Raw genomic sequence first — 12,448 nt, 5'->3', positions numbered from 1 at the left:
TATTGAGATTACAGCCCGCTGTGCCGTCCAGTCAGGTTTGTTCATGCAGAAGAATTCGGACTAGATCCTGGTTGAGTAGCTCATATTCGCAAATATTGATTGAACTCATGTCAAAGTCATGAGCATAACATATTGGAATTCTTCATTTGAGTTTTGTCTGTTTGGAAACATGCAATATTCAGCACACACAAAAAAACATGAATCAATTTCAATTTTTACGGTTTCACGTTTAAGGTGCTTGGTGTTATTTTGGTTATTATTAGCAACATACTAGTCTTTAAAGGCTCAATCAGCTGCTTCGGGCCGACAACATTGTCAAATTACACAAAGGTCCACCTAACGTTAAATTGATAAGGCCTCAATAAAAGTCGCCGTTGGGAGCTATTGCAGTGTGCTAGTTCACGTCCTTTTCGGGTATTGTGTCTTGCCATAGATTTCCCTCCTGTAACTCCCTTGCTACTTTCCCCATCCTCTAAAGAAAGAAAATGTAATTGGACTGCCCGCTCTAAGTTAAGAGCAGTGCCTCTTGAGGCTTATTTCCTTTTTCCAGCCCACCTAAGTGTAATGTAGGTTCATAAAAAGGCAAGACAGAATAGATCATGGGGATTAAAGATATTAGAGAGTAATAACGGGAGAGGTAGAGGTGGAGGGTAAGGGTGATGGCATAGCAGCAGGATTACATATACTCTGACCCACCCATAAAGAAATCCCTCTGGAGGGTTAGGGGAGGTGATTAAATGGTATGGACTACAGGGCTGCTCTAATATTTAGTTGGAGGGAGATATATTTACCAGGTCCAACAGCTCCAGATGTGACGACATCACTGTGTGAAAGTGACCTCGGATAAACACTGAACCAACAAATCCACCGCACCATCTGGACTAAAGTACAAAATGATTCATAAGTGATGACTTTAATGGTGATAAATTGTGGTTGTGTATGGAGGTATTATGGGGGGGGGGGTCAGGGTGATCACTTGACACAGCCGGGTCACATGGCGACTTTAAAATCCAGCCCCAACCAGAAGCCGCGCTCTTCATCCAGCAGCCTCTTCTTTCCCTCTGCTGCTGTTGCAGGTGAAAGGCTACCGCGTGTACTACACCATGGACCCGTCCCGGCCCATGAACGAGTGGCAGATCCACAACGTCCAGGACAGCGTGATCACAACTATTCAGAGCCTGGTGACCTCGAAGACGTACACCATCCAGGTCCTAGCCTTCACCTCTGTAGGGGACGGACCCTTCTCGGACCCCGTCCATGTCAAAGTCATGCCCGGAGGTCAGTGCGTGTGTGTGTGTGTGCGTGCGAAACATAACCATTGGTAGATGCTTGTGCTCGAGTAAAGTTTGCTGTTCAGATGAGAGCGTGAAACAGAGCACAAATGAAGACATGGTTGTTTGTGTGTGTGCAGGCACATAAAGTTAACTAACTTATGTAAGTGGCCTCGTGAGGCTTTATGCAAATAAGTTTGACCTCTCCGGAACTATGCTTCTTCAGAAGGAACAAATCCCACCTGCTGGGACAGAACCGCTGAGACTTCTGAAAAGGAAATGGGGATTAGCTCGGTGCCGCTCGTGTCACCGTGACAGCTGCTGTGAAGTCGCAGGTTTTGTGTGATGGGAGGGGCAAAGAGATGATTACTCAGATGGTATTACTGGTTTAAATTTCAGCAAAGCCTGAGCTCCTGCCACGCCATCAGATGTCTCATGAAAGCCTTGGGTTTTCTGCCACACAAAAAGGAGAACGAGAAGCTGTAAAAAAAATATTTAGTTATGACATTGAGTTTCAGTACATTTTTAATAACTACAACTTCTTATCCTGCGAAAAAATAGGTCAGGTTAAAATGGATCCAGCTTCGTCGTTTTCTATGTAACCACAAGTTACAAGTAGTGATAACAGCTAAAGTAGATGCTTAAATATAGTAATACATTTAATTTAATTTAACACAACGCTAACTAATCTGTCATTATTATTATTATTCACAATTACATTTTTACAAGAATAGTATTGAAAAATACATTTAATTGTTATTTGGCATTTACCTAAACACAGTACAAAAGGACAAAAATAAAATATAAAGGCAGGTCAAGAATAATTCCACTAGCATAATAAAACACGTTAAAAAGGAAAATAAACACATGTATAACTTATTTAAAATTGGCTTGCTAAAAAAATATGGCAATATAAATAACATAGAAAAATTGTTTACGTGTATGAAATTATCAATATCATTCCAAAGATAACGTAATATGAATGTAGAGTTCCATCACTCAGCGTAAAAGCCTGTTTAAGTGTTTAAGACGTTTTCAGAAAAAATGCGGAAGAATGTGGAACATAACCGATTTTAGTTTGATAAAGAATGTCTGACATTTTGGTCCTGCCTCCTCCAGTCCCGGGCCAGCCGGGAAAGTTTAAAGTGGGGAAGGTGGCCGACACCAGCATCGAGCTGACCTGGGAACCTGCGTACACAAAGGAGGGCATCGTCAACTACGAGCTGCTCTACAAACCTGTCAAGTTTGGCAGCTTGGTGAGACCTTTTCCTCTTACTCTCTTTTTCTGCACCTGTGTGCAGGGTGGATTTCTCATGAAGACGGGGGGACGGGGGGTGAGAGGACGGATAAAGGATGGACGTGTAAAAGATGAACCTTGGTGTTCTGTGCCACCGCGTCTGCTAGGGACAGTCTTGTCCTTTTTTTAATGATTTCCTTTTCACTCCGCTCATTTTACCCCTCGTCCTGTCCTCATGCTCTTCCTCCTCCTCCTCCTCTCTCTCAGGAGAAGCTGACCTTCGGGCCGAGGACCTCTTACACGGTGGAGGGTCTCAAAGCGAACACGGAGTACTCCTTCTCGCTGGCCGCCATCTCAAACAAAGGCATCGGGGCTTTCACCAATGAACTGGTGCAGAGGACGTCCCAAGCCAGTACGTCTTAATTCCACTGGGTTCACATATCGGACCTTCGGGCACTCCCTTATGCCGCACATTTAAATTGTATGGTGTTTCAGTCCACAGTCCACAGATCTCATGCATAAATGTGTTCTCTAAACACACTCGTACACACAGGTCAAAGTACATCGGCTCCTGAACCGGTAAAACCTGGGAGCCGGGTCCTCCATCGATCCAGCTCTCCATCTATCTCATTTATCAACATATCTGTCCGATCCGGCCCCCCCATCCATCCATCCATGTTTGACTGTGCCTTTCTTCCTCCGCTCAGCCTCTCGCTTTCTTACGCAACCACAGCATCGTGACAGATGGAGATGGAGCACCGATTAATGTTTCACTCTTCCTTTTCTTTACCCTCCTTTCACTTTTTCTACTCTATCAGTGTCTAATGTTGTTTAAAGGGCAAAACTGCTCGCCACTTATTGGCCAGAGGCCAGTGGTGAGGAGCTTTATATGATGTTGGTCGGCCCGCTGTGTTTACAGGTAAGTGCCAGTTTATATTTTGTCCGCGCTGAACTTTGATTCTCTTCCTTGTGCCCTTTTCACGATTGTCCTTCCTGCACAATTACTGATAGCCGACAGCGGCCAATAAAGTTACTGAGTGGGTCAATACATCTGCACACAAAAATGCGGATATAATGGAGAAAATGGCACATGGAAAAGAAGCGATAAAGTTGCCGTGGTCGTGAGAAAAACAAGTCCTGCAGTGAATGGCGCTCTGCTGTTACGTTTTAACGGTAAGTTTGGTCAAGTATGTGTAATCTCTCCACAGACTCAGAGAGTCATGCTATGTATTCACAATCGGATTCTTTTTTAGAACCGAGCACATAATGTGCTGAACACTTTTAGATGGTCTCCTTTCACTCTTTACCCCCCCGGAAAGAAAGAGGAGGTCGGGGTCTCTGGAAGGGGGGGCGGGGGAGGGGGGGTTGCCAGATAAGCCGACTGTTTCATGCAGCAGAATTCATTTCCCTGGGAGGTTATGTGCGCTTTGTTATCGCCAAGCTTTGGTGCACATCCAGATTGTCCCCCGAGGCCAACAGAACAGTGGCTGTACGGGTGAGTGGATAGATGCTTGAACCTGTCAGCTATGACTATTACACTCCCACACGTACACACCAGCACAGACGCCTCGGCCACGTTCGCGGGTGTGTGCCGTGTCCACGCTCGTCTACGGACATCCCGTTGGCCGAGGGGCGCCTGCAGCTAAAGGGATCCATAGGGAGTAAGGCCGGTTATTCGTGGCTTGGGTGTTACAATAAACATGCAAGGCTACTTATGATTCATTTCTTCATTCTAGCCCAACTTTCAACAGCCGTCTGAGTGCCTTTCTCTTTTGGACTCCTTGTTCTTTTTTTTTTTTTACCTCCGAAATGCTTCCAGCACCGTCTGTGATAGTTTGTTTGCTCATCCCTTTGTGAAGCCCAAGACCTTCCCCTATTCAGCAGTAGAACGATTCAGACCGCTCTATTATCCCGACTCACGGGGGGCTGGTGTTTTGAAATGTGTTTATTTGTCTGTGCTCCTGTGTACTGAGCGGGATTTGTTTTTCATTCATATAGAGGATGAGAAATAATCATGCACATTCTCCTTCGGGTGTAATTAACCGATCCACTTGGGGTCAATATCCTCTACTCCTGTCGCTAACATTATGCTTTTGTATGATGTGGTTGCTCTCCTTTTGTATCTCACTTTTGTTTGTCCTGGCGTCAGCGCTTTAATTTCAGTTTACCTCAGTTTCTTTGTTTTCTTTTTTGGTCCTTATCTCCTATCCCTTTGCGTTTATTTCTCCGCTTTCTTGTTATTTCCACCCTAATGTCTTGGGTCCCCCTTCCTCGCCCCCTTGTCCAATCAGAGCCCTCAGCTGCCCCCCAGGGTGTGTCGTGTGAGAGCTCCAGCTCCACTTCGCTGAGAGTAAATTGGAAGCCGCCTCCGACGGAGGGTCAGAATGGCGAATTGGCAGGTTATGAGCTGAGATACCAGAGAGTTTCTGGGGCTGAAGGTGGAGGGCAGGGCCAGGATGTGAAGGCGCTTCCCATCCCGGGACAGCAGGGCCAGACAGTGTTAGAGGGTCTGGAGAAATGGAGCTGGTACAACATCAGCCTGGCAGCCTTCACTTCAGAGGGGACCGGACCCAACAGCCCCGTTCTCATTTGCAGAACTGATGAAGACGGTAAGAGTGAGAGCAATAGATCAGACTCAAAGAGTATTGATTGTTTAGTTCATGGTTTACTGGCTAGACTGCCTGTCACTAACTCTGTATTTGGGTGGGTGTGTCTGTGTGGGATCAGTGCCGGCTGCAGCCCCTCGTCAGGTGGATGTCCAGCCGCTCAACTACTCGGCCCTTCGAGTCACCTGGCGGTCAGTTTTGCCGCGGTCACGGCAGGGACAGATCCGTGGGTACCAAGTGCATTTCAGCCGCGCAGAAAGCGGCGAATCCCGAAATCTTCCCCGGATCAAAGACCTCTTGTTGGATGAGTCACAGGTGATGTGAAAACCAAACATTTGATTAAAAGACGTTCATTTGTTCCGGCATTGAACATCCTTTTTCTTTTCTTTTTGTCCTTTTGACTCGATCCTTGTCTAATCTGTCTCGGGTACCTTCTGGGTTTGTCTCATCTGTGGGATAAGATGGAGGATGGTGACTCAACTCAATATGTGAGTGCAGACTACTGATCCCACCACAGTGCATCCAATAGATTACACAGAGACAGTTATGTTAAGTGTTTTTCCCCACAGGAGCTGATTTTAGGAGGTCTGAAAGCAGAGACGCTGTACTCCATCTCAGTGGCAGCGTACACCACCAAAGGGGATGGAGCGCATAGCAAAGCCAAACTGGTCCAAACACTGGGGATTGGTGAGCATATGGCAATTATTTATATATCCGAGTGCACTGTATTTAGTAACTTACTCAATAACTGAATTTACAGTACGCTGAACCAGTCAGCAGTAAAGAAGAATAATCGATTCTAATTCCTCTGCAAGTTTTACATGATACAGTAAACTGTAAATATACATTACGATTGATTTGTTGCTTCCTACACGGTTGTTTGCAGTGCCCGGCCCCCCCTCACTTTGGGTGCGTCCAGGATCTGGTCCATCAGTGGTGGTCCGGTGGGCTCCTCCGGTGGAGTGCTCTGACTCAGGCGCTGATAGTCGAGGGGCTGCGGTGGTAATCCAGAGCTACCGCCTGCAGTTCGGCCTGAAGAACACCTCTTTAGACAACACGGTGGAGTTCACAAATAAAGAGAAAAACTTCACTGTCAGAAACCTCTCCCCAGGTTCCTCTTACGTCTTTGTCCTCTCCGCAAAGAGCCGAACGGGCTACGGAGATGTAGTGCAACAGGAGATAACAGTTCCCATCTTCCCACCCTTGGGATACCCCAAAATCACTGACTATTTCAATGCCACCTGTTGCTCCCTCGAGTTCTCCTGGCTCCCCCCGGCCCCAAAGGAGTGCTGCGGTGTCATCACAGAGTACACTATATCTTACAAAGAGGCTCCGGGCCCCAAACCCTCTAGTGACCCTGGTTCGCCAGCCATACCAACCCCCACTGCTCCCCCTTGGCTGATCTCGTTACCAGCGAGTGAGTCCAGCTACACCATCCTGGGCCTCAATCACAGCACAGACTACGAGGTGCAGCTACGAGCCCACAACAAGGCAGGGCCAGGCCCATTCAGCCCACCTCTGACGGGCCAAACCCTGGCCTTTGAAACAGGTAGGGCTGGCCTCAGCACCTTCTAAGCACTGGTTCAGCTTCACATCTCCGCTCCCTTTAGTGTGGATTTCACTCCAAACCACTACACTCAATGAAGTCTGGGCCAACTGCAGAGTCCAGGGGAACACGACTACTCCCCCCAATCTCCTCCACTCTTTCACTTATACCTTCATCACCTACCCTTCACCACCAGTGGAAGCAGGCTGAATGTTAATGGATGTTTGCTTCAAGAGCACTGCTTATCACAAACCTCCAGGTAAAAGTCAACACGTCGCTTGGATACACAGTATCTGATACGGCAGGTAAGTGTTCAGTCTGAATTCAAGGGGGGGAAAACGGTCACTGGTGCTGTATCTGCAGGTAAGCTTTTTTTATCTGATAGACCTCCACTTTCACCTTTTCCGAAGCCTTTGCTGACATGCTGAATTCTGAGGCTAACAAACACGACCTTACACTCTGAGAATGTGGCATGTCAGATTCCCACAGCCGGTCTGTCTACTATGTGTTCTTATGACTCTTCGCATCCACTCTCCTCATCCCCTGCCCATCCTCCTAACCATCATGTGTTCTTCCCTCACTAACAAATGTGACTGACGGTTTTTCCTTTACTGGTTTTCAGAAGGACAGCAGAGGATCCACTGATTTTGAATAAAAGATTTTGGCACACGTGACTCTTTTTCTCTTTCTTTGTTTCTCAGATGTGCCCAGGAATTTTTCAGTCAATCTGGCCACTAAGACCAGTGTTCTCCTGACCTGGGAGTTTCCAGAGAGCACCAACCCCTACCGCTTTACTGTATGTCCACTGGATGCTTCATGTACATGTGTCGTGTGTTATTACTTAAGATGATGTCTGTCGTGTGCTTGATGATAAGACATATTATTATAGTTTTCTGTGTTTGAATTAATTTGACTGGCCCCAATAATAGTTATGTTCCAACTGGTGTGGGATCTGGGCTTTGTGTAGAACTACATGAAAAGTTCCTAGAACATTTACCTTAAATACAAAAAAATCAAACAGCCAGCTCCTTAATGGACCCAGTTCTTTGGGTGAAGATGGATAGAAAAAAACAATGCTAGTCAAGCTTCTCGTGCAGCGCTCATCAAGAAAGGGGATAAGCGTATTCTTTCCATTAGGGTTTAAGGTGAGGCAGTTGGGCAGTCCAGCGTTGTAAACAATCCAGGAAAACCTCAAGAAAATCAAAATGAATTTTCAGGATCATGATGATGAATATATTTCTTTTAATTCAGGCAGACTGCGCTCAAGTGGGAGCATGGTGTTACAATAGGATATCATCAGCATATATAAATAGGCACATTTGCCTTTCGCCTATATTACTCCACCAACCCTCTTCTCTCCTCCAGGTGCAATATAACCTACAGAAGATGGAGGTGGACGCTCGGCTGAGAAAGGCAGTCATCCCCAACCTTCAACCTGACACCAGCTACGACTTTAAGATCACTGCTCCGGAGGGAAACATGGGAGGCCTTCGCCATCGCATCTCCGCCAAGACCTCCCCGCCAATCACCATCCGCCGCCCTGAGATTGACCACACCCGCGACACCGAGACCACAGTCACTATAGTCCTGCCGTCACTGGAGACTCGCACGGCTGTCAAGTAAGTCACGGCCATGTCCTCGCCGTGGTTTGTGATCTCCTCTCCCATGCTCTCTAAAGGTGTGTGGCATGATGAGGCCTCCACCGCAGCGACAAGATCTTAGTCCTCAGTGCAACAAGTTGGCACGGAAAGGTGGAATCGGCTACATGTTTGCTCCTGTATCCATGCAACCGGTGTTATGTTGTCGTTCCTTCTCTGCTCCCTCAGGAATGTGTATGTTGTTGTGGTTCCGCTGCGGAGGGCCCGCGGCGTTATCAGACACCTCAAGAGCCCAGATGAAATGGACCTCGAGGAGGTGAGAATCACAACAATGACAGCATCCACCGACGTTTGCGCCTGGAAGGAGGGAGAGACCTACAAACACACACTCAAATCAAATCACTGAGGACTCTTTCTGTATTGAAAACACGAGTCATAGATATCAAGGCTTCTCGTTTTCTCCTCTCTCCCATCTCTCAGCTGTTAAAAGACATCAGCCAAAAGCAGAGGGACTCTCGGCAGCAGAAGCAGGTGGACCTGCGGCGGGCTTACATCACAGCCCGCTTCACACCTGCCACCCTACCGGCTTTCTTCACCCTGGGGGACCAGCTTGACTACGGAGGATTTGAGAACCGAGCCCTGGAGGCCGGTCAGGAGTACGTCTTCTTCATCCTGGCTGAGCTCAACTCCACCACCGGGGTACGCAAGCCGCTGTGTCGTTCTGTGTTTAGAAGCACTCCCTCGTTCCTCTCTGCCTCCGTTCCTCTGCCACATGGCTGTCACCACACATCAATGCTAAGACAATAAAATGCACGTCATTCAAAGCATTGTGAGCAAAAGGCAATACCCTCTGCGTACCTCCATCGCCATTCCTAATAAAGAGTGAGTGTACTAGTTTGCCCGTGCGTTATATGAGCTTTGTGTAGAGCACTGGATGGATACATTTTTTATTAGACAGGTTTTAGAGATACAGATCAAATCTTTCCTAATATACACAACTATAAGAATAACCTTTTAATCTAATGCACAGCTCTGCAATAAAGACCATGTCTACTGGTTTTGCACATGCTTTGCATTTACGGAGTCTTGGTAAAAGAGCTGTGGGATTCACTCTGTTGACTGTTTAAAATATGTCTGCTATTTAGTCTGGTATCTTTGAAATACCTTTGAAATGAAAACCATTTGCAGTGTCATGTTTTCCCGACTGTGTGCCTGTACGTTTGGTTCCAGAAAATGTACGTGGCCAGCCCCTACACAGACCCCGTGATTGCCCCAGATTCAGATCCCCAGCCCCTCGACGCGGGCGACGGACTGATTTGGGTGGTTGGACCCGTCCTGGCTGTAGTTTTCATCATCTGTATCGTCATTGCTATCCTCCTTTACAAAAAGTGAGTGACTCTTAAAGGACGTTTGTCATGAAATGACTGATCATTCTTCGCACTACGTGACTGTTTTGTGTCTCTTATTGATTCCACCCAAGCTTCTTTTCATATTATTTAAGATGTTAATCTTTTAAAATGGTTCACAAACCATGTGGAAAGGCAAAATAATATTGTAAAACAGATGGGAGGTAATGACTTATTTGTGAGGGACTATTTCCATTAACAGATGAACACAAATGTGTTAGTAGTATTTGTGGGATTTACTCACAGTGTCCATGTTCACAGTAATGAATGAGCACTTATCCAGTTGTGTAGCTTATTGATGTGGTTTCTAAATGTTTTCTGGATAACTAGTTTGTTTTCCGGCTTTGGCTACACAAACAGTACCTGTTAATACTGTAGCAATGGGTTGTTTCCAGCTCCTCTGTTTTTTTAAGAGCCCGAGGCTCCCACTTATAGTGTTTGTATCGGAATCATTTAATGTTCCTATATCCACCCACAAATGCTTAACTTTCAACCTGGTATTCATCAAATTTGTTACCAAGTTGGTGCTCCTCTTCCTACAGCTGTGAAACCGCCTGTCCCTGCTATATATTCCTGGCATATCTGCTGCATGCCATCAAGCTTTTGAATACTGATGCAAAATATAGATTTTTCTCTCTAACAATCCGTCTGTTTTCCTCCGTTTCTTCCTCTAATTATTCCTTCCCATGCTCTTGTTTCACTGGAAGCAGCAAACCTGACAGGTAAGATTAAACCAATGTCAAGCTTTTTGTTCATTTTAACCCACAGCAATTACATGATGCCAGATGCTGTAAAGAGAATTTGTACAAAGCTGTAAAACACCATATCTGTTAATGCGGCATTTCCTTGATTGAACTATATGCTAATGACCTGATACCGCTCAGCGTGTTTGTTTCTCCCTGGTTGCTTGCACGTGAATTAATTTCTCTTTTGACTCACGGGCGTTTGAGCAGCAAGCGCAAAGACTCTGAACCCGGAACCAAGAGCCTTTTGAGCAACGCAGAGATGATGGCCCATCACCCGACAGACCCCGTGGAGATGAGGCGCATTAACTTTCAGACTCCTGGTATGAAGCATGCACCAACACCGGCACCCAAACACACGTTTTTATTTTCACACCGAGGTATGCTTCCGATTGCTCATCATTTGATGGTGAAATGTTCAGGCGACTAATTTTAGCCTTGGTCAGATCATGCAGAGACAGAATTGTGAAAATACACCTCCGCACCACAACCGCCCTGGCAGCCAGCAGAGAGTTTTTTTGAGATCAAAATGGCCTCCACCCAGGTACAGTCAGCGCTTAGTCACAGCCGAGTCGAAACCGGTGTGACAAAATGTAATCATCTCGGCTCGCCCACAGTCCACATGGCCGGCTGCAGAGAGAACGACGGAAAGCCGTCTCGTGGCTCTCGACTGCTCCCGGGTTTAATAATCACATCTAAAGGTGACTGGGTTACCTGTGATCATCCACAGAGGAATCCATTCCGTTCTTGCGAGCTTAGCCAACTAATGCCCCATTGTGAAGTACGTACATGGATTTTTCCGTTCCGCGCCCCTACTGGGCGAGCTCTCACAACACAGCTGCTGTGGTTGAGGCGGCTTTGCTCTCACTTCTTTCATTAAATTGTCCGCATTTAAAAGACGCATTTCCCGGAGGAATCGGATCACTGATCCCACTGCATTTCCGTGGTTGAAGTTTATCGAGGTTTGTTGTTGAAAAGGTGGCAAGATGTGTCACCCTGGAGAGATCCTTCAGCGCTTTACCTGCGAGGATGTATAAAGTGAAACGATGCCACTGTTCATTTAATCCTGACATGAAGGTCTGTGTTATTTCTTTTAAGTGTCCGTGGGAAGCAACGTTTTACTCTCATATGGCTGCACAAACCTGAAGCTCCCACATCTTCTCGCCTAGAAGATTTGTGCTTTTGAGATACTACTCAAAGATTACATTTGTTTGCACCGGCTGATGCTATCGGGGGTCGTTTTGGTCACGAAGGGAGCAATTTGTCGGCGATTACTGTGGGTGCTACAGTGCCGGTCTGAAGGAGAAAATAGCCGTTGATATGTATCTGTTTTTGATGGCTGTTGCAGCAGAGTGGACAAATGCTCTCACATCGAGATACATTACACTTCCAGAGAACACATTCTGACCTGAATAGATCGTGTTTATTGCCAAAAAATCAATTTTTCTAGGATTAATTCTTGTAGCTATTTGCCTTTTGAATGGACAATAGATAGGACATAGGTAGCTTCCTTTGTGTGCGTGTGCGTGTGTTTGCGTGTGCTGTTGCTCCTAATTAGTGTTCTGTCAGCGTTCGCGTTCTCCGAGTTGTTGCTCCTCTGATCACAGAGAAAGCAATTTATCAAAGAAAAACAATTTACAAACAAACAAAACACGCCTCACTTTGTCCCCACACATGGATCAAAATGGATTTTCTGCCTCAACGTGCAGCTTAATGACGTGTGATGTTCTGTGATTGTAGAATTATCTTCCCGCCTTTGCGCATGAGTGCTGCTGACCTTCACTAATTGAGGTAATTCGGCTAAAGTCGCCATCACCTCTGACCCTTTGTTGTCACGCAGGCATGATGAGCCACCCTCCCATCCCCATCAGTGAGCTGGCCGAGCACATTGAGCTGCTGAAAGCCAACGACAACCTGCGACTATCTCAGGAGTACGAGGTAAGATGCTTCACGTGGATTCTTTATTCCACACCAGCACCCTTATTGTTCAGCGGCGATAAGCCCGTTAAGCCGTTGCTTCACGAAGCAAATCGTATTCAAC

General features: G+C 46.4%; 1 protein-coding gene across 13 annotated transcripts in view; it reads left to right on the top strand.

The window, feature by feature from the left end:
- LOC120815358 (receptor-type tyrosine-protein phosphatase S) overlaps positions 1 to 12,448 on the top strand; it is a 57,965-nt gene that overhangs the window by 37,265 nt on the left and 8,252 nt on the right. For 4 of the 13 annotated variants that reach the window (XM_078099022.1, XM_078099020.1, XM_078099021.1 and 1 more), the window contains 16 exons: positions 1,077 to 1,278; positions 2,391 to 2,527; positions 2,776 to 2,920; positions 4,800 to 5,117; positions 5,236 to 5,429; positions 5,576 to 5,602; positions 5,684 to 5,801; positions 6,001 to 6,663; positions 7,362 to 7,456; positions 8,026 to 8,279; positions 8,487 to 8,574; positions 8,739 to 8,957; positions 9,489 to 9,646; positions 10,375 to 10,386; positions 10,618 to 10,730; positions 12,248 to 12,345. In XM_078099022.1, coding sequence (XP_077955148.1) covers positions 1,077 to 1,278; positions 2,391 to 2,527; positions 2,776 to 2,920; positions 4,800 to 5,117; positions 5,236 to 5,429; positions 5,576 to 5,602; positions 5,684 to 5,801; positions 6,001 to 6,663; positions 7,362 to 7,456; positions 8,026 to 8,279; positions 8,487 to 8,574; positions 8,739 to 8,957; positions 9,489 to 9,646; positions 10,375 to 10,386; positions 10,618 to 10,730; positions 12,248 to 12,345 — 2,841 coding nt within the window. The remainder of the gene's footprint in view (positions 1 to 1,076; positions 1,279 to 2,390; positions 2,528 to 2,775; positions 2,921 to 4,799; positions 5,118 to 5,235; positions 5,430 to 5,575; positions 5,603 to 5,683; positions 5,802 to 6,000; positions 6,664 to 7,361; positions 7,457 to 8,025; positions 8,280 to 8,486; positions 8,575 to 8,738; positions 8,958 to 9,488; positions 9,647 to 10,374; positions 10,387 to 10,617; positions 10,731 to 12,247; positions 12,346 to 12,448) is intronic. The other 9 variants (XM_040170278.2, XM_078099025.1, XM_078099027.1 and 6 more) reach the window with 3 other exon arrangements.

The sequence above is a fragment of the Gasterosteus aculeatus genome, chromosome 3 (assembly GCF_964276395.1).
Source record: "Gasterosteus aculeatus chromosome 3, fGasAcu3.hap1.1, whole genome shotgun sequence".
Taxonomy (NCBI): domain Eukaryota; kingdom Metazoa; phylum Chordata; class Actinopteri; order Perciformes; family Gasterosteidae; genus Gasterosteus; species Gasterosteus aculeatus.
This window is presented reverse-complemented; position numbering and strand designations above follow the sequence as displayed.